This window comes from Gouania willdenowi, chromosome 2 (genome assembly GCF_900634775.1).
Source record: "Gouania willdenowi chromosome 2, fGouWil2.1, whole genome shotgun sequence".
NCBI lineage: Eukaryota > Metazoa > Chordata > Actinopteri > Blenniiformes > Gobiesocidae > Gouania > Gouania willdenowi.
In genome coordinates, this window is record NC_041045.1 from 11,424,474 (window position 1) to 11,452,061 (window position 27,588).

Below are 27,588 nucleotides of genomic sequence, written 5' to 3' on the forward strand. Positions count from 1 at the left end.
ATGTTGTAGTTTTGTCTGTTTTTGGTCGTTTTTTTCATGTTTTATTTAATACTTTTGCCTGATCTTGGATCCTTTTGTGTATTTTTTTATTGTAGTTTTGTGTTTTTGCCATTTTGTGTGTTTCTGGCATTTTTTATTTTATTTTTGTAAATCTTTTTGTGTGATTTTGTTGTTGTTTTTATCTTTTTGGAGTTTTTTATGCCATTTGTGTGTTTTTCTAATCATTTTCTGTAATTTTGTAGTCATTTTTGTGTCTTTTTTAATTTTGTGGGTTTTTGAGTCATTTTGTGTATTCATGTTGTAGTTTTGTGTATTTCTGGCATTTTTTATTTTGTTTTTGTAAATCACTTTGTGTGATTTTGCTGTTGTTTTTATCTTTTTGGATTTTTTTTTTTTTTTTTTTTTGGTGCCATTTGTGTATTTTTCTAATCATTTTCTGTAAATTTGTATTTATTTTTTGTCTCTTTTAAAAATTTGGTAGGTTTTTGAGTCATTTTGTGTATTTATGTTGTAGTTTTGTGTGTTTTTGGTGGGTTTTTTTCAAGTCTTATTTAATCCTTTTGCCTGATTTTGGATCCTTTTGTTTATTCTTTTTATTGTAGTTTTGTGTAATGGCCATTTTGTGTGTTTCTGGCATTTTTTATTTTGTTTTTGTAAATCATTTTGTGTGATTTTGTTGTTGTTTTTATCTTTTTGGAGGTTTTTTTGGTGCTATTTGTGTGTTTTTCTAATCTTTTTCTGTAATTTTGTAGTCATTTTTTGTGTCTTTTTTAATTTTGTGGGTTTCTGAGTTATTTTGCATATTTATGTTGTGGTTTTGTGTGTTTTTGGAAGTTTTTTTTAGTGTTTTCTTTCATCCTTTTGTCTGATCTTTGAGGGTTTTTTTGTGTTTTTGTTCAAACTTTTTGTTGTAGTATGATGTTTTTGGATGTTTTATTGTTTTTAGCCTTTTTGTGTAATTTTACAGTCAATTTAGTTGGTTTTCGTTGACTTTTTTTGTGTTTTGGAGGGGTTTTTTGAATTTTTTGGTGATTTTTGGGGTCAGTTTGTGTTGTTGGGATTTAGTGTGTATTTGCATTATTCTTTTGTTTCAACAAAACTCTTTCTATGAGTTTTTGTTGCTATTTTGTGTGTTTTGGAGTTATTTTGTTTCAGTGTTTCATTAATCGTTTGGTGTTTTTGCAGTAATTGTGCGTGTTTTCTCTAGTTATTGTGTGCATTTATGTTGTCTTTTCATGCGTTTTTTTGTCATTTTTGTGGGACGCACAATAGATGTATGTTTCCTGAACTGCGGGTGTGTTTCTCCTGCTAGACATTGCAATTTAAACTGATTTATTTATATATATTTTTTTGTTTTTATTTATTAGCAATCATTCATTTGTTAACTTATTATTGGATTTAATTGCTTTGTTCTTTTATCAGTCAGAGGTTTAACATCTCCAGTGTTTCCTCCATGTTTTAGTTTATGCTATAATGTCATTATTTCAGCCTGCGTTGATTGTTTTGTGTACAAAACACCATGCTACACACCTGTTATGTTTGTCCTTTTTTTTGGACATGTTTTTCACGCGTCTCCTGCTCTCTCTCTCCCTCCATCTGTTCGTCGCCATCGCTCCCTCGCTCTCCCTTTTTTTTTTTTTTGGACGCGTGCCTCTCAGTCGCCTAAATCAGCGTTCATCAGTGCAGCCAAAAAGGCCATGCTCAAGTCCAATCCGGTCAAAGTGCGCTTTGCAGAGGAGGTCATCATCAACGGCCAGGTTCCTGTCAGTGCCACACACACACATGTATGACCTATATAAAGCAATGCCAAATGAAGTCGTAAATAAATAGATTCCGCTGCTGCACAATCAGCAAAATGATCATGTGACACACTTATTGTGACGCGCTGATAGTTTCCATGTGTTTTTAACAGAACCCGGTGAAGGACAACGCTCTCCTGTTCATGCCAAACGTCCTGAAAGTTTACCTGGAGAACGGACAGACCAAGTCCTTTCGTTTCGACAGCAGCACATCCATCAAGGTTTCTACAATTTTGCTCCTCCTTTGATTAAATGTCATCTGATTCACATTTGGAATCACATCTGACTCCAAGAACGCACAAAAATGCACAATTTGATTCCAAAAACACAGAAAAACGACAAAAAAATGACATGAAATGAAGACAAAAACGCACAAAAAAATTAAAAAAGCAGATGAAATTACTCTAGAAACACGCAAAAACACACAAATTGACTCCGTAAACATACAAAAATACACAAAACAATCACAAAATGTCAACAACAGTACACGTTAGACGAAATTACTCTAGAAACACCTACAATTACAACAAAAAAACACATCAAATGACGCAGGAACTACATCAAAAATACACAAAATGAGTCCTGTTATGTCAAAAATATACAAATTGACTATAGAAACACACGAAATGACAACAAAAATACACAAAATGACATTGGAAACACATAATTTGTCGCCAAAATACACAAAATTACTCAAAAAACACACTAAACGACAGCATAAATACACAAAATTACAACAAAAATATATAAAATGACACCAGGAACACACTTGATAGCAATAAAAACACACATTGACTTTAAAAACACACAAAACAACAACAAAAATACACAAAATGACTTGAGAAACACACAAAAAGACACTTAAAACACACAAAACAACAACAATAATACACAAAATCACTTCAGAAACACACAAATTAAACATAAAACAACATCAAAAATACTCAAAAGAATCCCAAAATAAACAAAGAACAAAAGCACACAAATTTTTTCCAGAAACACACGTCATGTCAAAAAAATATATAAATGACATCGAAAACACACAAAATGACGCCATAACAATAACGGCGCTATAACTATAGCAAAAATACACAAAATTACTTGAGAAACACACAAAAAACACTAAAAACACCCAAAGTTACGACATAAATACACAAAATATCAATAAAATCACACATTGACTCAGATGACTTCAGATACATACAAATTGATGCCAAAAATACACAAAATTACTGGAACACACAAAAAGACACTAAAAACACACAAAATGACAACATAAATACACAAAATTACAACAAAAATATATAAAATGACACCAGAAACACAATCCATATCAATAAAAACACACATTGACTCTAGAAACACACAGAAAATGTACAAAATGACTTCAAAAACATACAAATTCATGCCAAAAATACAAAACAACAACAAAAATACACAAAAATGACTGTTGAAACACACACAAATACACCAAAAACACAAAGCTTCTGACATGGTTCACCCTGTTGGGAGCAGTAAAGGGTCAAACTCAGTTATTCTCTGCTTTTTTCCCCCTGCATTTCAGCATTTCTTTGCTGTCATCGCGTCTCGTTTCCATATCAAACACTGATAATGCTGAGTCATGGTGAATGTGATGGAGGAGACGTGTGAACCCTGCGGCTCTGAGTCTCAGATCAGACCAGAAAACAGTAAATAAACGAAGTTTTTTTTTTTTGTATTTCAGGAGGTGATCCTGACGCTACAGGAGAAGCTTTCCATCAAATGCATGGAACACTTCTCTCTGGTGTTGGAGCAACGATGTGAAGGATCTGAAAAGTGCAAACTGCTGCTGCTCCACGAGCAGGAGATGCTCTCTCAGGTAGAACTCCTCCCACTCCTCCTGATCAGTATTCCTGCAGCACTCACACACGCTCCTGTCGTTTAGCACGCTGTGCACACGCACGCACACACACACACACACACACACACACACACACCATGCATGCTTATCTACAGAGGCCCACAGTGTTTTAATGAGGTTTGTACATCCACAAAAGGACAATTTTATCATTCATAGCACAGAGTTAAGGTGTGTGTGTGCACAGACAGATTAAACAAAGCACATACTGTACATATACACACATATATATATATATATATATATATATATATATATATATATATATATATATATATATATATATATATACTGTATATATATATATATATATATATGTGTGTATGTACAGATATACTGTGTGTTGATGGAGCTGGGATTGGATGCAAAAAGGAGAACGGATGGATGGATGCATAAACAAACGACTAAACAAATGATAAATAAACTAAAACAAATAAATTAAAAAAAAATTATATAAATAAATGAACTAATAAACTGATAAATTAATTAACAAATGAATTCATTAATAAATAAACTAATAAATGAAAAAAGAATGAAATAATGAACGAGGGGGGGGGGTCATTGTGAGATACACTGCCGTTGTTGGTCATGTCCGAAATAAAATTAAAAATCCAAATCAAATCAAAATAAACAAATGAATTAATAATTAAACTAATAAATAAATAATTAAACTAATAAACTGATGAAGTAGTAAACAAGTGAATTCATTAATAAAAAAACAATAATAAAACAAAAAAGTGAAATAATCAATAAACAATAAACCAATAAATCAATAAATAAACCAATAAATAGATAAAAAATAATAATGAACTGATACCTTAATATATAAACTGATAAATAAACTAATAATCATTCGTTCTCTTTTTGTATTTTTTTATAACTATTATTATTATTATTATTATTATCATTGTTGTTGTTTTTTCATTGTGAGATACACTGCTGTTGTTGTTCATGTTCGGAATAAAATCAAATCATAATATAATAAATAATTAATCAAATAAATACAAAAACAAATAACTAATAAATTGAAAAATATGCTGACTAATAATAAACTAATAATCGTGTGTTCTCTCTTTGCCTTGTTTAAATTTATTTTCATTTATTTTTTAATTACTATTATTATTATCATTGTTTTTTGTTTTTTTTTTCATTGTGAGAGAAATTAAATCAAATCAAAACAAACAAGTGAATAAATAATGAAACAAACGAATGAATAAATAATAGATAAACTGATAAAAAAATGAATAAATAAATTGTTCACAGTATTACATTTACTTTCATTCATTTTCAATACACGTCGGTAGAAGAAAAAAGACACTTTATTTGTATTTAAATGTTCTGATTTGTTTGTTTTTTTTCGCAAAACAAAAATAAATCCTGGGGCCAATATTTAGTCAAACGACTGTATGTTTTATCAGCATTTAAAATAGTATAAAATGAAATAAAATAAAGTACATTTCCCCTGTGCATGAGCAAGCTTTGATAAGAAAAATGACTTTTATGTTCATTTATTGCCTCCCGTTTTATTTATATACATGAGCTGGTCGAGTTAAAGAGGCAAATTTCTACATTATTGTTAATGACAAGAAATGTAACTTCCCATCATGCAATACGCCTGTTTGTGTATATTTGTCGTGATTGTGTGTGTTTTTGGCCCCTAGGTGACCCAGAGGCCCGGCTCAGACAAGATGAAGTGTTTCTTCAGACTCAGCTTCGTACCCCGGGACCCCGTGGAGCTGCTGAGGAGGGACGCCGTGGCGTTTGAATACCTTTACGTTCAGGTGAGGAGTTCTTATTTTAACCTTTTCACTCTTCAATAACTTCAAAGCTCTACCAGATTGTGTCCTCACAGGACTCGCTTTGATGATTAAAGCAAGCCTTCCAGGAGGCTGATGGTTTTATTTTGTCGGACTTCATCACTTTTCTCCTCCGACGCCTTCACGTGGGACTTTGAAGCCTCAATTTATCACATAAACCTACTTCCTGTTTTTTATCCCAGAGCTGTAACGACGTTGTATTGGAGCGTTTCGGCCCTGAGCTGAAGTACGATGCTGCGCTGCGATTGGCTGCCCTGCAGATGTACATCCTCACCATGGCGACCAGACAGAGCCAGAAGGTCTCACTCAAATATATTCAGTAAGTCTGGCTCTAGAAGAACTTTTAATGTCATATACAGTTGTTTTTGCCTTTTATTTTGAAAGAGTTGGTGGATTTCAGAAAATGTGTGTTAAGTATGGGGAGAAATTTGTCTAAAAAGTATTCACAATTATATCCACAATTTTAACATGGTGTTTTTCCAGATTTTTCACATGCGTAATTTGTGTTGAAAATTCTAAAAAATAAGTGAAAAACTAAAAAAAAAAAAAAAAATATGTGAAAATAAAAAAAAAGATAAAAATCCCCCCAAAAAACTAGATTTTCCACATGCGTAATTTGTGTGTCGAAAATAAACAAGTGAAGATCAGAAAAAAAAATGTGAAAATCCAAAAAAAAAACTACATTTATATTTGAGAAACATGTTTTTCACATGTTGTTTAATATTGTGTGTTGCGTATTGATTTGGGGGGAAAAAAATTATGAAAAACAAACTGTTTTTTTTTGTTTTTTTTAATCATTTTTTCCCTTTTATTTTAAAGTTTTGGTGGATTTCAGTAAAATATATGTTTAGTATGGGGATACATTGATCTCAAAAATATTCACAAATATATCCACAATTTTTACATGGTGTTTTTCAGATTTTCCACATGCGTCATTTGTGTGTGGAAAATTCTGAAAAGCACGTGAAAAACTGAAAACAATGTGTGAAAATCAGAAAAAACATGTGAATAAAAAAAAAAAAAAAACTAGATTTATATTTGAGGAAGTGAAAGTATAGAATACTGTTGTTTAACATTGTGTGTTGTGTTTTCATTTGGAAAAAGAATAATAATAGAAACAAATTGAAAAAATGCTTTTTTTTAATCAGTTTTTGCCTTTTATTTTGAAAGGGTTGATGGATTTCAAAAGAAAATATATGTTTAGTATGAGGAGACATTTATCTAAAAAATATTCACAAATATATCCACAATTTTCACATGTTTTTCAGATTTTCCACATGCGTAATTTGTGTGTCAAAAATTCCGAAAAACATGGAAGAATCTGAAAAAATTAAAAAAAATAAATAAATAGATTTATATTTGAGAAAGTGAAAGTATAGAATACTGTTGTTTAACATTGTGTGTTGTGTTTTGATTTGGAAAAAGAATAATAATGAAAACTAAAATGAAAAAAATGCATTTTTAATCAGTTATTATTTTCAACACATTCCAGGTGACGCCATTTAAATTTCAGGCAACCCTACATGGGGTGATGACCCCAAGGTTGAAAAACACTGCAATAAATCATTGTTAAAAACAAATTACCAACAGCTTCATGCTGTCTCGATGCGGAATGTGTATTTTTCGATTGACGCTAACAGCTGCTGTCTTGCACACAGGGGACTGGCTTAGTTATTTAGTGACGCTACAGGTGACATTTGTAATCGGTGACAAAAAGCATCGTCTTTTGTTTCAGAAATTATGAGTCGTTAAAAAATGGCCTAATTTTGCCTAAAATTGCCTGGCCCCGATTGTTGCTGCGCAGCAGCTATAATTCCATGCCTATTCCTATTGTTTTATAGCTAACTCGCTACAATCCAACTTTTCCCTTTTACTTTATTCATTGCTTTGTTGTTTTAATGCAAAGTGTGGTGACTTTATTGTGAAAAACGTCTCGTCCCAACAGAAAGGAGTGGGGTCTTCCTCTGTTCCTTCCTCCCTCCGTGCTGTCCAGCACCAAGGAGAAAAACATCAAGAAGGCGCTCACGCACATCCTCAAAACCAACCAGAACCTCGTTCCCCCGGGGAAAAAAGTACGTCTCCTTTTTGCCCTTGTATAAACTTCTGACACACACACACACACACACACACACACACGTGTTCACAAACACACAAGGCGGCCGTCTGTTCTCTCTGATGCAACGGTCCTAAAATAGTGGCGCTGCCATCGATAACCTTGGAGAGGTTAGAACCTCCTGTCATCTAACGCCATTGGTTGAGCCACAGCCTGAATGCTAATGATTCTTCATTTTTTCAGGATATTTGCTTTCACTCACTTTCTTTAACACTTATACCTGCAGGTGGCACTAATTATTAGATTATTACTGTATATTTAAAACACAATAAGTGCCAGAATAGAATTCATACTTTTTGGGGATTTTTTTTTTTTAGTATTACAATGGGAATTACTTCCATAAAATCCATTACGTCAACAAACAACTAGATAAATAAACTAATAAATGTAATAATGAATTCATAAACTATTGAATAAACGAAAAAATTAAATAAACAAATAAATGAATGAATAAACTAGCAAATAAACTGATAGATAAACCTACAACTAAACTAATAAATTCATAAATGAACAGATAAATAAACTAAAACGAAGAAATAAATAGAATGATAAATACAGAAAATATTCAATAAATAAAATAATAAATTAACAAACAAATTGATAAATCAACTGGTGAATAAACAAATAAATGAAATAAGTAAACTAATACAATAACAAATGAATAAACTAACTGATAAATAGACTAAAAAAATAAATACATAAAATAGTAAATCAATATATAAACTGATAAATAAATTAAAACAAATAAATACATAAAATCAAAAATAAATAAAATAATAAACAAACAAATTATAAATAAACTGATGAAAAAAAAATACAAAATACCAACAAAAACCAACAGAATGACTGCAAAAGTGTAGAAAATTGCAAAAAATGTATAGAAAATATATATTTTTTAAAATTCTTAGAACAAACAAGACGACAACACAAAAAAACCACAAAATTGGATCCAAAATATACAAAATTGTTTAAACAAGACTTTAAAAAAGCAAAATGAAAGCAAAAACACAAAAAACAGACAAAATGACCCACAAAAAACCACAAAAATACCCAAAAACCAACAGAATGACTGCAAAAGTGTAGAAAATTACAAAACAATTATAGAAAAAAAGTAAATAAATAAATAACCAAATACAAGTCATACATTTTAGAATGTTTTTTTTTTTTTTTTAGTGTTACAATGGGAATTACGCCCACAATTACCTCCTTTGAATCAACTGAAATAGTCACAATTATTAATTAATCCATTTTAATGAGTTGTTATAGCAAAAGTTCACAGTTTTATCTGAAAAAAAAAAAAAGGAATTAGAATCACAAGGATAAACCAGGTTTATGATGGAATAAAATAAATCTATATGCAGAGAAGCCAAGATGGTAGTTATACATGGATGTGATCATCCTACATGCTCAATATCTTTTTAATTAAGGATAGTGACACTGCTTAAACTAAAGTATGTTTTACATTATACTCACATCAAACCTTAAAATGACTCACTGAGCTTCACATCAGAGTTAAGTTCGTCTCTCTGTAAACGTCTTGCTTTTGGTCTAGAAATGCTGAGCAAGCCCCGACTCATAAAGTGAGCGCTTCATTTGTATTCACGGTGGCATCGAGACATCAAGTTTGTTTCATTATGTAGAAATACAGCCCGGCCTCTCTTTTCATTACAGCCTTCAAGTTATCAGTCAGGATTCATCCAAAGATGCTGCTTTTATTCTATTTGTTGGATTTAGAAAAAGGCTGAATGAGTGGTTTCTCTGCCTGCGTTTGTTGGGCTGAATGAGAACTATCAGCTCATAGCTATGACTGAGCGTGTTCTCGGTGCATTAATCTGCACTGATAGGAAAGCAGTGGCTCTAAATGCGTTGCAGATCACATTTAAAACCAGCGGTCCACATCCAAATGGTTGGATGTTGACATGAAACCAATATATCAGTGATATCCGCTGTAGTACTAGTGCTTCTATTAGGTTTACTAGTGCGTGAGTAGACTTTAAAAAGTGTCATTATATTAGTAGAACAAGTGAAGCAAAACTTGCCACGATGAAGCCTTTAATGCTAATTCATGCTTGCCATTGGCTGTCCAAAGTATTCCAATCAATAACGGAGGTATTAGTAAAATAACATCGTTTTACTCGTAAAGGTTTTTAGCGCACTAGCACACGAGTAAACCATACTCGTAAAGCAAAATAATCTACAAGTAGACAATTATGTGTTACTAGTAGGGATGTAACGATTCACTCAACTCCCGATACGATTCGATTCACGATACTGGGTTCACGATACGATTTTCTCACGATTTATTTTACAAAATGGGAATGTTGACAAATGACTGAAATATATTCCTTTATTTTTTTGGGGAAAATACTATCCTATTTTCCTTTTATTTTTCATTGTCAAAAGAATCCCTTGATAAACTATTCAAAATGATGCAATTCAACTAAAAATAAATCTTGAATGAAATAAATAAAGGAATAATACAAATGAAGAAGCCTATTAATTTAAATTCTGGTTCTATAATAAACAATTCAAAACTGTGTAATAGTTATTTTTCTTTTTAAAAGTGCAACTGAAAATGTATTTTGTGCCTTAACAATTGGACTTTAAAAAAAAACAAAAAAAAAAACAGTCATTTTACTGTATTTACGTCAGATATTTGTTTAGACCAGCAGAGGGCGCTGGTAACCCAGTGGTCGGTTGGCATGCAGTTATTCCACCAGTGAAGAAGAGAAGCTATGCTAGCAGACAGAGTTAATAGAAATACCTGACTTTTACAGATATTCACGTAATATTACAGATATTATTTCGGTGCTAAAGGAGTAAAGAATCATTTATGAGCATGTTTAACAGTAAATGGCGGCCAGAAAGAAAATAGTAGCAGATTCCGCCCGTCACGTCCGCTTCTGGAAGGATTAATATATAGCGCCCTCTGCTGTTTAAAAAAAGTACTGCGATTCAATTTTCAGAGCATCGATGTGAACCGTGGTACCTATGAATCGATTTTTAACTGCCTTACGATTAATCGTTACATCCCTAGTTACTAGTAGTACTAATAAAATGTTGACTTTTTACTAGTATTACTAGTAACACGAAATTATCTACTACTAGATGATTTTGTACTGCTAGTACGCTCTACTCTAGTGTATTAGTACTACGAGTAGACTCGAAATCTCACTAGTAGTATTTGTTACACTGTTTGTAGTCTATGGCCATTTGACATTTAATCAATTTAGGTTTACTAGTGCACAACTAGACTTTACTAGTGAACCAAGAACTGTAACTATTAGCACTAGTCACAAGAAGCATCACTAGTTAGCATCATATGCTAATGATTCAATCTTGCCGTCGGCGGTCGAAAGTATTCCAACCAATAAGGGAGGTGATTTTTAGCATATTAGTAGTACTAGTAAACTAAATATTGTTTGACTAGAAAAAGTTTTAAGCGCACTAGCACACGAGTAAACCATACTCGTAAAGCAAAATAATCTAGAAGTAGACAATTATGTGTTACTAGTAGTACTAATGAAATGTTGACTTTTTACTAGTATTACTAGTAACACAAAATGATCTCCTACTAGATGATTTTGTACTGCTAGTATGCTCTACTCTAGTGCATTCGTATTACGAGTAGACTCGAAATGTCACTAGTTTGTAGTCTATGGCCATTTAACATTTACTCAATTTAGGTTTACTAGTGCACAACTAGACTTTACTGCTGAACCAAAAACTCTAACTAGTAGCACTAGTCACAAGAAGCATCACTAGTTAGCGTCATATGCTAATAAGGGGGCGGGGAAAGCAAATTCAGTTTTGCCATTGGCTTTCGAATGGATTCCAACCAATCATGGAGCTGGATTTGGTTCTAATCCCTCATTTGCATTCGGTCTACTAGTACTACTAGTCAACCGTTTAGCTTTACTAGTACTACTAGTTGACTAAAAACTGTCTACTAGTACTACTAGTAAAAAACAAATGTTTTACTAGCCAAAGTGAGTAGACCTTAGTAAAGCAAATTCATCTACTAGTGAAGTTAATAGTAGTACTAGTAGACTTAAAATGCAAAGCTTTACTAGTACTACCAGTGACACAAAATTGCCCACTAGCCAATAATTTTGCTTTTACTAGTTAGCTCTACTCGCGCACTCGTGCACCAAAAACCTTTACTGTCTACAAGTACGTTTAAAATAGTAGACTGTTTAAAGTCTACTAGTAGTGTAAAGCCATAAGATTCACTAGTAGTACTAGTAGACAGAGATTATTACCAAATCTAGCTTTCTGATTGATTGAAATACTTTCGAAAGCCAATGTCGACCCTGAATGTAATTTTTTCACCCTTTTTATCAGCATATGATGCTAACTAGAGACACATTTGACTTAACTAGTAAAGTCTACTCATGTCTACTCTAAATTGGAGCTTTCTGCTTGGAGTGATTCACATTTTCTGGATGTTTTGCACATCTTTCTCCACAGTTGTCGGCCTTGCAGGCCAAAGTTCACTACCTGAGGTACCTGAGTGAGCTCAGGTTGTATGGGGGGCGGGAGTTCAAATCAATCCTCCTGGTAAGTGACGTCGTTCCCCCAGTGAGCGCGTCTGTAAACGTAAAGTATTTTTTAAAAAGCCTTTGTTTTAAAAGCACGGAGAGAAGCAGACGGACGTGGTGCTATTAGTGGGTCCGCGTTACGGAATCAGCCACGTCATCAACACGCGGACCAACCTGGTGGCGCTTCTGGCCGACTTCAGCCACGTCAACCGGATTGAGATTCTCACCGAGGACGAGACCAACGTCCGGCTGGAGCTGCACGTTCTGGATGTCAGGGTGGGTCAAAAGAAACAAAACTGAATCCTAGGGATGTAAAGTTACATCCTAAATTGGCTAAGAACATAAGGTGCACTTTAAAAAAAAAAAGAAAGTCACCTCTATTTTTTCACTGTATTCATGATTTGAAAACCTTTCTTATGTTTTTATTTTAAATATTTTTTAGAAAATCTCTATTTTTGTTCAAATGGGATGGTGATAAATGTGCAGTTTATTTTGGTTCATGAGTTAAAGAAAATACATTAGTTCAAAATGTTAATAAAAGAATACGATTCTGTATTTTACAGAAGAGGATTGGGTTAAATGTTGAGATTTCGAGAATAAAGTTGAAATGTCGAGATTAAAGTAAATATGTCGAAAATAAACTCAAAAGTCAAATTTACGGAAGCAGACTAGGGCCAATTCGGCTCTTCAAAACTTTCGACTTTTATCACGATATTGTATTTTGAGTTAATTTTCAAAAAGATGTACTTTAATGTCCTCTTTTCAACTTTATTCTCGACATTTTGACTTTAATCTTGAGTTGCCCAAAATTATTTTCTCCATCAAAATTGGTCCTAATCTGCTTCCGTAGTATTTTAACTAATCTTTTTTCCCCCTCCAAAATACAATCTCTATGTATTCAAATTGAACGGAGTTAAGTGCTTCATTACTTCCCAATCTTTGATTTGAGTTTTTTGGAAAAACAATCTTAATTTGAATCGAATCATTGATTGAATCTATCCTTACGCCCCTACTGAACCCATAACCTTCATGTATCTGAGTTTATTGGATTCACTCCTGCCTCTTTTTCCACAGCCCATCACTCTGATCATGGAGTCCAGTGATGCAATGAACCTGGCCTGTCTCACCGCGGGCTACTATCGCCTCCTGGTGGATGCCAGGAGATCTATTTTCAGCATGGCCCACTCCAACAGCACAGTAGATGAAGACTGTGGTAGGTTGGCAGTGTTTTATCTCTAGCAGGACTCGACTCAATGAAATCCCGAAAAACACTTGTGACTTGACTTCGACTTGCGCCTAATTGACTAGTGAAGACTTGACTTCCTACTCTTCCATGAGTAAAGATGAGAAATAAGTCTTCTTAAACCCCTCTGGGATGGCATTCGGCCATCCAAAGGCAACCGGGACTTTGATCGACTATTAAACACAGCCAATCAAGAAGCAGCTGAAAACATCAAGCTTGGCTGAGACGTGTGTGCACTACCAGAGGAAATTATTCCAAGAATGACATTCTTTGGATTTAAAGATCATACAGTGATTAGTAATTGATTTGGAAAAAAATTGTTTGTTTGGTTAACAGAGGACCTGTGGAAACTTTAAAATCTTAAAAGATGTGGTATTGATTTGTTTCTAAAAGCATCATTATATCACTATTATATGACAAATATTTTCTCTGTTCAAGTAATTCATCATTTATTTCAGTTTAGGGAAGTGTACTAATGACTTGTTAAGACTTGGAAATTGAAGTTGAGGACTTTTGACTTGACTTGGACTTGATTGGCCTTGACTCAAGAATTTAATGACATGACTTGAGACTTGAAAAACAGTGACTAGTTCCCACCTCTGACATAAATGTCATCCAACTTACAAAGTGATCTGATGTTTGTTGGCTTCGTCCGCAGGGCAAGACCGCGTCCTAGAGTGGCCGTACAGCACAACGTTAGGTGACGGTGAGGAACCTCTCCACGCTCAGAGAGGAATGTATGCCTTGGACTATTCGGAGGCTGTGCAAAGAGAAAACAGTATTTCCCCTTATTACCATGAACCCCAAAATCTTGATAGAGACTCTGCGACGCTAAGAAGTCCGTTACCGCCTCCTCTTCCTCCCGCTACCAGACATAAACCTCAAGACTCTCCTCGGAGCGCTAAAGTGTCATTTATTTTTGGGGGGAACCCGACCTTGAGCAGACCTGTGAACTCGGGCTACGACAGGCTGTTGGAGAGTCCCGAGGTCCCTGAGCACAGACCAATTCACGCGCACAACAACACAGACAAAGTGCCCTTCCAGTTCAGCGGTCTAACGCACGTCTACAGCAACATCATAACGGAGGAGGGGGGCGAGGAGCCGCTGCTGAGAGACCTGTTTTATCGCGACACCACAGATGACGCGGAGGACGACGATGATGCATCCTGCGAGGAGGATTCCACCGGGGGAACGCCAGTAGGCGACGACAGAACCAGGGGACACAACGATAACCAAGCAGCGGGGATACCGACGGCCACCTTTCTCTCAATCTCCGGTTCCACGGACGACATCATCGACCTGACAGCTCTGCCTCCTCCCGAGGGAGACGACGGCGTTGACGAGGACGAGGACGACACGCTTCTGGAAACGCTGAACCTCGCAATCGCCGCTCCGCCACCAGGCTTTAGGGACAGTTCTGATGAGGACGCAGCGCCCGAGGGACGGCCCGTGGGCACGCAGGACAACGACGACATCCCTGTGTCTTTAATTGATGCCGTTCCAATGCACGGGGAGGCGGAAGGGAGCCAAAGTGGGGAGAGGCGGCAGGAGAAGGCTGTCATGGATACTCTGCAGGCCCTGGAGGCTTTGTCTTTGTCTGAACAGAGGCCTCCTCTGCCACCTCCTACCAGTAATAACCAAGGTTTGTAATGCAAGCTTGGCCTGTCATATGGTCCACAATGAAAAGGACTTAATTGGAAATGTTTGTGAAAATATATGGATTATTGCAAGATAATCTATTGATGTTGCAATAACTACTCCATTTTATTTACATTTTTTTGGTCTGAAATTGGGTCATAATTCGAAAATTATGTAATAAATCTTTATATTTTTAAAGCAAGTGTTCTCAACCTTGGGGTCAGGACCCAATTTGGGGTCGCAAGACACTGCGAGGGGGTCGCCAGATGAGTTCAAGAAATGAAGAATATTTTTTGAACAATTTGAGCTCATTTTTGCTTATTTTTACCCTTTTTCTCCAGCTACACCAAACTTGCCATATTTTAACCTATTTTCATAACTTTTTCTTGCCATTTTTTGCTCCTTTTGATGCATTTTTGCTACATTACTCCCATTTCTTCCACTTCTCCCTCAAATTTCATTTCCTTTCCTGCCCATTTTTTCACTTTCAAGATATTTTCAGCACTTATAAACCCTTTCCACCACTTTTCACACCTAATTTTGCTTATGTTGACCCATTATTGTCACATTTTACCTCTTTTCACTATATTTCATGCTTATTTTTGCCAAGTTAAAACTAATTATTCCAATATTGACCCTTTGAACCCTTTTTTATCACTTTTTCTCTGTTTTTTTGGCCACTAATTTGCAACTTTTAGCTAATTTTTAAAACCCATATCACCACATTTTTAATCCTTTTTGGTCACTTTTAACCAAATTCATTTCTGATTAAAACAAGGATTTACATCTATAAGATGACTATATACTGGCGCAAATAATACTAAACTTCCTGGATAACAATCTATATTATTCAGATAAATAAATACATCTTGTAATCACAGATTCATAGACCAATTAGATATAATAATTTTCAAATATAACTATTCTTTTATAAACTCCCTTCAAACGTGTTTTATAATATTCAGCACTAATTAGCCGAATAGAAAATAATTTTGGTAAAGTTTTCTTCCCTTTGTATATCTGTTTTTTTCCAGGTGTTTACCAATCTCGTGGCTTCAGCCCGGAGTCTTCTTCCGATTCCGGTAACGAAACAAACTCGTCAGAGATTACTGAGATCTGCGAACTAGCAGCCGCCCACAGGCTCAGTGAGAGCCACATGCGTCTTCTGGTAGCGACGAGGGAAGGATACCAACCTCTCCTGGAGGAGAAAACAGAATTCCCAGTTTCACCCACCTCCAGAGATCGTAGTCCAACTCAGCACCTTCAACCTCCAGCAGTTCCTCCGAGACGAAGCACCCACACGGACTCCGCCGCATTGGGACCAAGCAGTGTAGTAGTGAGGCCTCAGGCTAACCTATCAGCCACGCTTCAGCGTCCCAGCTCGACCACACTGGGAGGCAAACACCACAAGAAATCGGCAGACTCTAGAGGGAAGTACAACACGTTCAGCACGAGGGACCGATATAGAGGTGAAAACAATGAGGGTCGTGGTCATTTTGACCAGCGGACGTCGTTTTGCGAGCGAGATGGAAGCCAGAGACGGCAAAGCTCTTTTATGGCGGAACATTCTGCACCCGAGGGTCAGGGGCATCACAGAAAACTGCGTCCAGACAACTCGAACTGCGGCGCAGGGAAAGGAGCCCCAGCGGTTGAGCAGGATGAACATTTAGTCGTAGCGTCGTTACTTTCTCCAACCAAAAAATCGAGATCGGGAGGTTCTGACCACGGCTCGGACGTTCAAAGTGAGCATCCACCCATTTCAAGACAGCAGAGCGTTGCACGATTGTGTGAATACCATTTGGCCAAAAGGATCTCTAATTTGCAGGGAGAGGCCCAGAGTTCCCTGCAGGGCTCGCTTTGCTCGTCGCTGGACGCCGGTGGCAGTACGAACAGCAGTGCCTGTGCAACCCCAACCGATTCACCACTGGGACCTGCTACGAGTGAAGCCAAACACCAGCACCTGCAAAGGCACCCGCTTTCTAATTCCTCCTCCTCGTTATTCAGGGTGGCAAACTTCGAAGACAGCAAATCTGGAAGTTCCATTGGCACACTGGGGAAAGATTTGCACCCACACGCCGATCCCACACTTCTGCGGAAGATGCTGCCCAATATCCACACCCCGGGTGGGGGGTTAGAAACAGGCCGACCCTCCTCAGCGACAACGGCCAAGCACAAAGACGCTTCATGTAAAAGAAACCCCAATAACTTGCATTCAAAACAACAGGCTTGTATTAAGGGTCTGAGCCAGAAAGAAGGCAGTGAGGCCTACAGGCAGCTGATAAACTACCTAACGGTCAGTCAGATGCACCAAGGAGGGAAGTTGCATAGTGCGGGGATGGGAGGGGCTGTGAAAAAAGACACCAGGCGCTTTATCACAAGCAATCCTCAGCTTGTTGAAATGGTTAAAAACAGAGGGAACACCATCGCCCGTTGTCCATGCACGCCTTCGTCTGGTTCCTCTCTGTTCCTCAGCTCAAACCCGGTCGCAATGCAAATGGCAAACAAAAACCCGCGCTTGTACCATTCTGCCACACTTCCTGCCAAGCTTAAAATAAGTCCCGAGATGCATCCTGAGAGACAGATAATAAATGACGACGTGGATTTTAGAACATTGCCTGCAGAGAGGAGAAGCTCCTTTTCTGGTCTGGAGAGTGAACTGGAAAAAGGCGGAATGGATCCAGAGCACTTTCTCAAACTCTGTAAGAGAGAGAGCCACGATGGAGGGAATCGAGCCCCGCCTCGGTCAAGAAGCCAACCGAGCAGCAGCACCGAGGACTGGTTTCGATCGGAGCCGAGAACGAGACATTCTCACGATCGTTCCAACGACTCTCGCTGCTTCTCTGCCGCGCCGGGTATGGGCGCCCAAAGACTGGACCTGAACACCCTCCCACCAGGACAGGGAGATCATCCTTCTGCTTTTTTCAGGCAGACATCTTCTGGAAGTAGATCGTGCGTTACATCTCCCACATCAAACCCAAAACCGAGCCCTCCTCAACCCCCGCCGCCCCCTCCCCCATCACTGTCCGGCTCAGTCCAGGCAAACACTTGCACACAGGATTCACTCTATCCAATCCAGTCTCGCCAAAACCAGAACCACATTCACGCTATGAGCCCAACCCTACAAATAACCGACCCCTTCAGTAACAGCCTACAGCGAGGCCGGGAGCTCAGACGCAGTACCAGCAATGTTACTCCCAGTTCTGGTAGCGTAGAAGTACTGTTCGACAAACCCACTCGAAGCAAGAGCCAGCAACCGTTATCGCCGTCAGTGCCCCAGCAAGGGGACGGTAGAATTCAGCGAAGACCGACCAGGAAGCGTCTCTCCAAGAGCTACTCTCAAGGTTCTGTAGCCACTCATACGACGTGCTGGTCCACTGGCAATAGAGTGGACAGCAGAAGGGCTTCTGTGGCGTTCCCGCTACAAAAAGATACCAAACATGCAAAAAGCTCTCAAAAACTGGAAACCAGTCCATGGAGATGCAATGGGCCTTTTAGTTATTGTTTCTTCAAACGGAAAAGTGAGGGAGAAGAGGATGAGCTGGAATGGGAGAAACCCAGGAGGAACCGCGGTGAAAACGGCGCAGAGATTGAGCATGCGTCGGCGCTGTTGTCGTGTAACTCAACAGTGGATCTTGCAGGGGAGCAGCTGTACGGAGAAGTCCTCAACAACATGAGCTTCAGCGACCGCCTCGCACGGATCAACGCGCTCAAGGACCGCATGTACAGTTTTCCAACGGGGTTCACTGACGTCTGCCGGGATGCCAGCGAGCTCATCGCCCTCGTGAGATCCAGCTTCGGACGATGTGACCGCGGAGTCCAGGTGCCAATCCAGGACGTATCGCAGTACAAGCAGCTGCTGTCAGTGGAGTCCAAGGAACTGGGCCGGGCATGCCGGCGCATGGCGCAGGCCCATGGGAGTCCCGAGGAGATGCTGCTAGCCGTGTCGTGTAGCTTCCAGGTGCTGTGCTGCCTGTGCGAGGCCTGCATGTGTCTGGTCCGAGGCCTCGGCGCCGCGGCCTCACACCAACAACGAGAGGTAGTGGCGAAGGTGGACGAAGTGGTGATGAACTACATCTGTTTGCTCAGAGCGGCCGAGGCGGCCACCGTGGGAGCACCAGGGGAGCACAGCGTGAAAGCGTTGGTACGGCACTCCAGCACCATGTCGGCCATCGCCAACGCACTCACCCGCTCCCTTAAAACGCTGCTTAACAAGTAGAGGCTAGCCCTTAACTTCACAAGAAGTTTGTCTTAAAAATCAAGAACTGTCATGAAATCTTACACAACAATACAAGTAGCATTCAATGATTTTAAATCTCATATCACTCATTAAAGGGATCCTCCACTGTTTTTACAAGTTTGGCCTAAAATATTTTAAATGTACTTATGCTCAGATTTATGCCTAACAAAACACATATCATGCACTATGTTAATTTAATATCTTTTTTAAAAATGGGACTGCTTTACAGTTTTAGAGCCTGTGTTCCTCAATCTTGCCAACACGTGTAAACATCCCATTGTTTTCTATTGGAGCTGCTAAATTATCTAAAAAGCAGCTAACTTATCTAAAAAGCAGGCTGAATGCTTAACTCCAATAGAAAACAATGGGATTTTTACAGGCAGTGGGGCCGTGTGACATCATCAAGTCACGTGATTTCAAGATGGAGGAACACAGGCTCTAAAACTGTAAAGTAGTCCCATTTTTAAAAGTTGATTCAATGAATATGGTGCATAATAATGTGTTTTGTTAGTCATAATATCATATAATAAGTGCATGTAGAAGATTTTAGGCCATATTTTTAAAAACAATGAAGGATCCCTTTAAGATTTATGAAGAGAAACCTCTCGGGCTGTGCTAGCTAGTTTACTAGCTAGTGCTAGCATGTATTTAAACAGTCAAACTGTCACAGACCTTTGTATCATCAGCACTGAAGAGGAACTGTACACCTGTGCATTATATAACTTATTCAATCATGTATAAATTGTACAATAATTATATATATATATAAAATACATAATATATAAATATATAGATGTAGCAGATTCAGGAAGACATCAAGTATTAAGATTACATTGTTTTATTATTATGGTGCAGCATTAAGGTCACACAGTTGACGTGGGGCCGTTTTACGTACAATTGTACTGATTCTTGTATTTAGAGATTTTAATAAATGTCTGCAGATTATTATTTATTATGAGAAATATTCGTTTCTATTTGTGGGACAAGAGGTTCAAACTTTATTTCATTTTATTTTGTTTTAAGTTAGTGATCTGAGAGAACCGAATACCGGGACGTTGAACTTGCACTGCAATGTTTGACCACTTTACGTAAGCAGTAGGCGTATAACTATTCACTTAATTTACTATTGTCATTAATGGGGAAACATTTGGTTTCGTGCAGTGTTTCATCAATAAACTACAGACCTTTTTACAGACATTTCTGTGTGTGTTTTGAGTGATGATTTCCTTTTTTTCTCTAGATTTCTGGCCTTGTATCATATAATTAGTTTATTTATTATGTTCTTTTTCTGAACTACAAACAGTATGTGTTGGATTTGAAAGTCATTGGGACTGTTTTAGAGTTCACTTTATTCCTTCAAAATCTACTGCAAAGATGGAAAGTGTCCAATCAGCATTAATGCAGAAAAGGAAAAAGAGTTTGTCATTTTGTTGTTGTTTTGGGATTTGTTTTGTATATGTTTTTGATCAGTTTGTGTACTTTTGTGTTTGTTTTGTGTCTCGGGAGTCATTACTTGTATTTTATTTAGTGTTTTGTATAGATTTTGCTTACTTTGTGTATTTTTGTTGTTGTTTTTGGGCGTATTTTGTGTATTTTTTTTTACTCATTTTGTTTTGTTTTGTGTTTAGAAAGTCATTTTGTGTATTTTTTGCTTATTTTGTGTAGCTTTGCTGTGTTTGGGTTATTTTGTGCATTTTTCTGTCTTTGTTGTGTATATTTGCAGTTGTGTATTTTTGTTCTCAACTTGTAAATATTTTTGCTGATTTGTGTATTATTGTGTTTGTTTTGTATAATGTTCTTCATCGTTTTGTATATTTTTGCTTATTTTCTCTATTTTTGTTCTTGTTTTGTTTGTTTTTTATTGTATATATTCGAAGTTGTTTTGTGTGTTTTGAGATTCATTTTTGTGTGCTTTGTGAATCCTTTTGTGTGTTGTCAATTTGTGTGTTTTTTGGAGTAATTTTTCTGTCATCGTTGTGTATATTTGTGGTGATCTTGTGTATTTTGTGAGTTTATGTATTTTCGTTGTCATCTTGTGTGGTTTTTTGTTATCTACTTGTATACTTGGCTTGTGTGTGTTTTTGTTTATTTTGTGTGTTTTCCTGTTATATTTGACTTGTGTGTTGTTTTCCTCCCTTTGTGCAATTTTGTCATTTTTTTAATTTGTATTTTTTTTTTTTTTTTTTTAAAGTAATTCATGTGTGTTTGCTTTTGTTTTGTGTTATCTTTTATTTTGTAGTCGTCTTTTATTCAGATTTCCATGTCCTCTCTGAACACGTGCCCTCCATGCGCCCTGTTCTCCTCGTGCCGCACCCTTCGACCAATCAAATGGACGCCTCGGGTGCGTCCCCGCCCAGCGCGGCAAACTGTGTTGCGCGTCTTGAGAACCGCATTGTGCTGCTAAAATAAAGTAGTTTAGTTACTAGTTCAGTGTTAGTTACTCACTCTGGGTTGCTAGGTGAGCTAGTTGAAGATTATTTACGTGTATATCCGCAGTTTCGGAGCTTTAAATTTGCAGTTAATCATCAGGAAAACAAAGAGCAAGAGTGAAAAGTGAACGCGGGGATTTAAACTTTAGCTAACAGCATTAGCAGCAGATGCTAACAGGGCTAAGCTGTGAAACCATGGGAGCAGTTTGGCAACCGCGACGTGTCCTGGTGGAAATACCTGCACCACAGCCTAAAAGCACAGGTAAGTCATCAGTTATAGTAAGTTAGCACAGTTTGTGTTGCTCATGCTAATGTCACAGGTTAGTTAGTGCAAAGAAAACCCCTTCAAAATAAGACAATGGCTTTAATGCACTGTTGTGATTGATTTCACAACTTTATGGGCTTTTCAAAATAAAAGCTTAAATTGTGTGATTGGAGATGCTTCTGCCACCAGGTAAACTGATCACCAGTTCAGCCAATACACCATCCGCTAAACCAGTCTTTGTTCAGATTATTATGACTATTCAAATGTGAAAAAGGCTCTGGTACAAACACATTAAAAACACTACAGATGAACCTCTGCATTCATATAATTTAAAACAATCAAATTAAATACACAAATTGATTCCAGAAATACATAAAACAATAAAAAAAAAAAAACACTAAATGGCAAAGAAAATGCACAAATTGTTCAAGAAATAAACTCAATAACAGAATACACAAAATGACAAAAACATACAAAAAGGCAAATATACACAAAGTGGTCAAGAAAATACACAACAGAGACAGAGAAAAATACAATAAAACACACAAAATGACAGATAAAAAAATACACACATTGATTCATAAATACACACACAATTACAAACAAAATACACACATTGATTCCAGAAATACACTAAATAATAACAAAACACACAATATGACAACAAAAAACATACATAAATGCACAAAATAGCCAAGAAAATACACAAAATGACAGAAATACACAAATTGATTCCAGAAATACACAAAACAATTGAAAAAACACACACTAAATAATGACAAAAACCACCAAATGACTAAGAAAATACACAAATTGATTCCAGAAAAACACTAAATAATTACAAAACACACAAAATGACAACACAAAACATTAAAAAAAAAAAAAAAACCAACAAAAATACACAAAATGGCCAAGAAAATACACAAAATGAGCGAGCCGTAACACAAACGCAGAAAATTCTAACAAAAATACAAAATAAATACAACAGCGAGAAAAAAATAGACACGTTGAGAAACATGTTTTATTTCTTCCAGCTCGAGTGAGAAGATCCTATTTGGAGATCCTGAGTGCTCGCATCGCTCCATCACCTTTAAGAACCAGTAACCAACCTGGCAACGCCAAGCGCAGCCAATCACGTACGTGCAGGTCACATGTGCACAGCTGTCTTTCTTTTGTGATGGTGTTGACGTGATGTGTGTGTAGTAGACTTTCCCGTGGGCGGCGTGTTGAGGGCCCGTCTGGACGACCGACCCACTGCGCTCTCCACCCAGCAGCTGGTGCAGCTCTTCAGATCCCTGGTCCTCGTTGAACTGGTATCAAAACTGATCTTTATTGATCCCTGAGTGTGTGTTTGATAAGTGATGATGACGGTCTCTTTCAGAACAAAGAACCCAGAGCTGTGACATCAGACATGAAACATCTGCAGGACGAGCTCCAGCTGAAGAAAACCAACGTGTTCAGATCCATCCCGTACTCACGCTTCTGCTCCAACAGAGACGCTCACTGCTACAGGAAGGCCTACCCCCACCTAGTGGCCTTTAAGGTCCGTTACACCCCCACTCTAATGACATTGAGGCCTGGGCATGTAATGATATGTTAGATGATCACTGACCTAGACCTTCACACGTGCTGTCCCTTAGAGGAGAAAAAGCCAAAAGTGGTGCATATTGTGCAGCTGTTTGTTGTTTTTTCCCCCTCATTTTGTATATTTTTTGTTGTTTTCTAGTGTATTTTTCAGTAATTTTGATTGTCTTTCTGAGTCGTTTGGTGTATTTTTTGATATGTATGTATGTTTTTTGATTTCTATTGTCCCATTGTGCATTTTCCCTGTTTTTGTTTTTTTGTGTATTTCTTCATTTGTTTGTTTGTTTGTTTTTTTTTTTAGGGGATTTTTGTCGTCCCATTATGCATTTCTTTCTCCTTTGTGTATTTTGTTGTTCTATTAAGTATTTGTGGTGTTGTTTTGTGTATTTTGGGGTCATTTTTTGTTGTCGTTTTGTGTATTTTTGGTGTTTCTTGTACATTTTTTTGTCTTTTGTGTATGATTTTTTTTGATGGTTTCTTTGTTTTTTTTTTTAATATATATTCATCGTCCCTTTATGCATTTTTTTTTTTTGTGTCTTTTGTGTATGATTGTTTTTCTTTTGTGTATTTCTGTTTGTTTGTTTTTGTTTTTTTTTTTATCTATTTCTGTTGTCCAATTGTACATTTTTTTAATCTTGTGTCTTTTGTGTATATTTGTTGTTTTGTGCATTTCTCTGTTTATTTGTAAGGTTGTTTTTTTTTTGTCGTCCCATTGTGCATTTTTTTCTCCTTTTGTGTATTTTGTTGTCCTTTTGTTAATTTTTTAATGTATTTCTGCTGTCCAATTGTACATTTTTTGAATCTTTTTGAATCTGTTGTTCTTTTGTGTATTTCTCTGACTTTTTTAGTATATTTTGCAGTTTTTATGCATTTTTGTTGTCTCATTGTGCATTTTTTTTGTAGTGTATTTTGTTGTCCTATTCAGTATTTGTGTTGTTCTTTTGTGTATTTTTCTGTTAATTTGTGTTTTTGCAATAATTTTGTGTATTTTTTTGCTGTCATTTTGTACTTTTACGTTTGGGGGGCTTCTAGTTTCCCAGGTTTGTGATAAACGTCCGCTCTAAACTCCTTCCTCGTCATCACCAGGTGTCGTGTGAGGAGTGGGGTCGGGTTCTCCTCAGGAAGCGACAGTGGGATCAGGTTCTGGAACATTCTCTGATGGCGTGGAGATTGACCAGTGAGTTGCCGCGCTGGGACACGGAGAGTCACAACGTCCTCAGAGAGCAGTGCTACGGCGTCCTGACGTCACACATCCTCACCGCGCTGCGGCATCACCGACCCACGGACCATAGGGGGAGAGAACTGCTCATCAGGTACCACAACAACATGTTTACTATTTACATTTAAAAGAAATGTCAAAAATCATTAGGAAATCATTCAAAATGACCTTGTCTTTGCACCAGCAGTCATAATTACTGAACCAACACAATAACAACACACAAAATGACAACAAAAGACACACAGAAAGGCAAAAAAATAAACTAAATGACAGAAAAATACACACATTGATTCTAGAAATACACAAAACATCAAAAACGCACAAAATGACAACAAAAAACACACAGAAAGGCAAAAAAATAAACTAAATGACAGAAAAATACACACATTGATTCTAGAAATACACAAAACATCAAAAACGCACAAAATGACAACAAAAAACACACAGAAAGGCAAAAAAATAAACTAAATGACAGAAAAATACACAAATTGATGACAGAAATACAAAAAACAATAAAAAAATGACAACAGAAATACACAAATTGATCAAGCTGGAACACAAACATGTAAAATAATGACAATAACACAAAAAACACAACAAAGATGCATAAAGGCAAAGAAAATCAACTCAATGACAGAAAAGTACACAAATTGATTCCAGAAATACACAAAACGATAAAAAAACAAATTGATTCCATATATACACAACAATAAAAAAAATACTCAAAATTACATCAAAAACACACAAAGGCAAAAAAATAAACTAAATGACAGAAAAAATACGCAAATTGATTCCAAAAAGACTCAAAATGACATCAAATATACACAAAATGGCTAATAAAATACTTAAAATGACAGGTACTCAAATAGATTCCACAACAAAATTGCACAAAATGATTGAGCTGTAACGCAAACATGTAAATGCGACAAAAACATGCAAAATGACAGAAAAAATCCACAAAACAACAACAGAAATAGACAAATTGAGGGAAAAAACACAAAACAATGATTGGAAAAACGCATAAATGAAAAATTCATAATTACACAATAGAATTAAAAACAGACTTCAGATGAAGCTCTGCGTTCATTTGATCAAAAACACATAAAATGTCAATGAAAACCCATAAAAGGATCGAGCCATGACACATAAATACAAAAAACAAACAAAACTTCAGTTGCGTTCATTTCAGTCACAGGATAACTCGATCACTCGTCGGGCCGTAACATGTAGTGTGAGATTTTTAATGGGACTATGGGTGGATTTGGACATATTTGTCAAACTGCCTAAACATTAAATCACTTGTTTTCTGATGAAAAATACTGTTAATGCGTCAGATTTTCCTAAAACAGGCACACAAGGTGTTTTATTGTCACGTTGGGACCTGATTTTAAATAAAAATAAGGAAAAAAAACAGGTTTTTTTATGTCCATTTTCTGTATTAAAAATGTCGGCATTCATCAAACTGTTCCCACAAAGTTGGGAGCATAGAATCGTCCAAAATGCCTTTACTTTGATCCAGGCCCTGAAAAGCTGTCGTGTTTGATGAATGGTGTGTTTTCCGTGTCCAGGTTGAAAAATGCTGAACTGCTGAGTCACTGCATGGCTCCGTGTGTTCAGGAGCTGCAGAAAATCCTCCAAAGTTCTTCAGACCAACATGACGACGCTGCTCATTGAGGACAAACGATCCAGAATAACAACAGTGTCGGGCTAGAGGGGGCGTGGTCATAGAGCGTGTGACGACAGGAAACAGGAAGCGTGCGTCCCTGATGTTCTGACTGAAGAAAGCCTCCCGTGGACTTTTAAAACAAAAAGTATGAAATTAAAGTTGCCGTTTGCGTTGCTTTCCATGAATGTGTGTGTGTGCTTGAGAGAGAATATGTGAAGCCTTTTAACACGTGTGTGTGTTTGTTTTGTATGATTGTCGTCGTTTGCACTGTCGTCGTCGTTTCTCCTGAAAACTTGAATTTTTTTGATCAAATGGACACATTTTGAAATAAAGTCCTTGCTGAAAAACAAGATGCAGTGCGTTGATTGTATTTGTTACATTAAATAAACTGGTTTTCATGCTTTTATTCTCTTTATTTTTGCCTGTTTGATGCAGTAGATGTAGTTCCTGGTTTTGACCATCAGGTGGGGCATCGTTCCCATGTATCCTCTCAAAGCTCTGCAGAAACAGCAGCTGTTGCCATGGTATTTCTTTTTTTTTTATAAATAGTGTTTTTTACAATTATACTTAAATTGTGTTTTATTTCTGTTTTTTTGTCATTTGTATTCGTATTATTGGCATTATTTTACACATGTTTTATATTATATATTGTTTTATACAATAAAAACAACTTAATCGTTCAAACAATAATAAAAACAAAACAAAAATACTCCAAAAACACACAAAATGAGAAAAGTGACGCAAAAAAGAAAGCCCGCCCACAAAACCTTGTGATTGGTGGATTCCTCCCAGAGCCGTCCAATCAGAGGCAGTTTCACACCTGGTTCAGCAGGTGACCTCAGTTACTGGTAATTAACACTAACGCGCTGAATAACAACCAGTGGAACCATTCAGAGTTTATTCACCACTGGAATCATCCTCTGCACATGCTTCAAACATCTGTCTCCATGGTGATGAGCACAGGAAGTGAGTGGAGTCTTTTTGTTGTTGTAGTTTTATGATTTTTTTTTTTTTTTACCAGTTATTGTTATGCATCTTTAGTTGTCCAATGCATATTCTGGTTAATTTCCGTGTGTTTTTGCTGTCGTTTTTATATATTTTGTGTATTTTTAGTTGTTTTTTTCTCTTATTTTGTGCATA

General features: G+C 36.8%; 2 protein-coding genes across 6 annotated transcripts in view; both read left to right on the forward strand.

Moving 5' to 3' along the window:
* LOC114473845 (FERM and PDZ domain-containing protein 4-like) overlaps positions 1-19,562 on the forward strand; it is a 71,143-nt gene extending 51,581 nt beyond the window's left edge. For 3 of the 4 annotated variants that reach the window (XM_028463696.1, XM_028463716.1, XM_028463724.1), the window contains exons 6-16: positions 1,659-1,784; positions 1,913-2,020; positions 3,523-3,657; positions 5,358-5,477; positions 5,696-5,832; positions 7,459-7,585; positions 12,097-12,186; positions 12,261-12,443; positions 13,242-13,380; positions 14,069-15,052; positions 16,083-19,562. In XM_028463696.1, the coding sequence (XP_028319497.1) occupies positions 1,659-1,784; positions 1,913-2,020; positions 3,523-3,657; positions 5,358-5,477; positions 5,696-5,832; positions 7,459-7,585; positions 12,097-12,186; positions 12,261-12,443; positions 13,242-13,380; positions 14,069-15,052; positions 16,083-19,264 (5,331 nt within the window). In that variant the 3' untranslated portion in view covers positions 19,265-19,562. The remainder of the gene's footprint in view (positions 1-1,658; positions 1,785-1,912; positions 2,021-3,522; positions 3,658-5,357; positions 5,478-5,695; positions 5,833-7,458; positions 7,586-12,096; positions 12,187-12,260; positions 12,444-13,241; positions 13,381-14,068; positions 15,053-16,082) is intronic. The other variant, XM_028463706.1, reaches the window with a different exon arrangement.
* Positions 19,563-21,614: 2,052 nt separating this feature from the next.
* Positions 21,615-26,753, forward strand: LOC114477762 (uncharacterized). Of its 2 annotated transcripts, none has more exons than XM_028470349.1 (6): positions 21,615-21,976; positions 23,014-23,115; positions 23,186-23,292; positions 23,361-23,522; positions 24,650-24,876; positions 26,351-26,753. In XM_028470349.1, the coding sequence occupies exons 1-6, from the start codon at positions 21,883-21,885 to the stop codon at positions 26,454-26,456; spliced, it is 798 nt and encodes a 265-aa protein (XP_028326150.1). In that variant the 5' UTR covers positions 21,615-21,882; the 3' UTR covers positions 26,457-26,753. The 2 variants fall into 2 exon arrangements, with proteins under 2 accessions (XP_028326150.1, XP_028326141.1); XM_028470340.1 differs by having other exon boundaries at positions 23,183-23,292; positions 26,351-26,750.
* Positions 26,754-27,588: the final 835 nt, after the last annotated feature.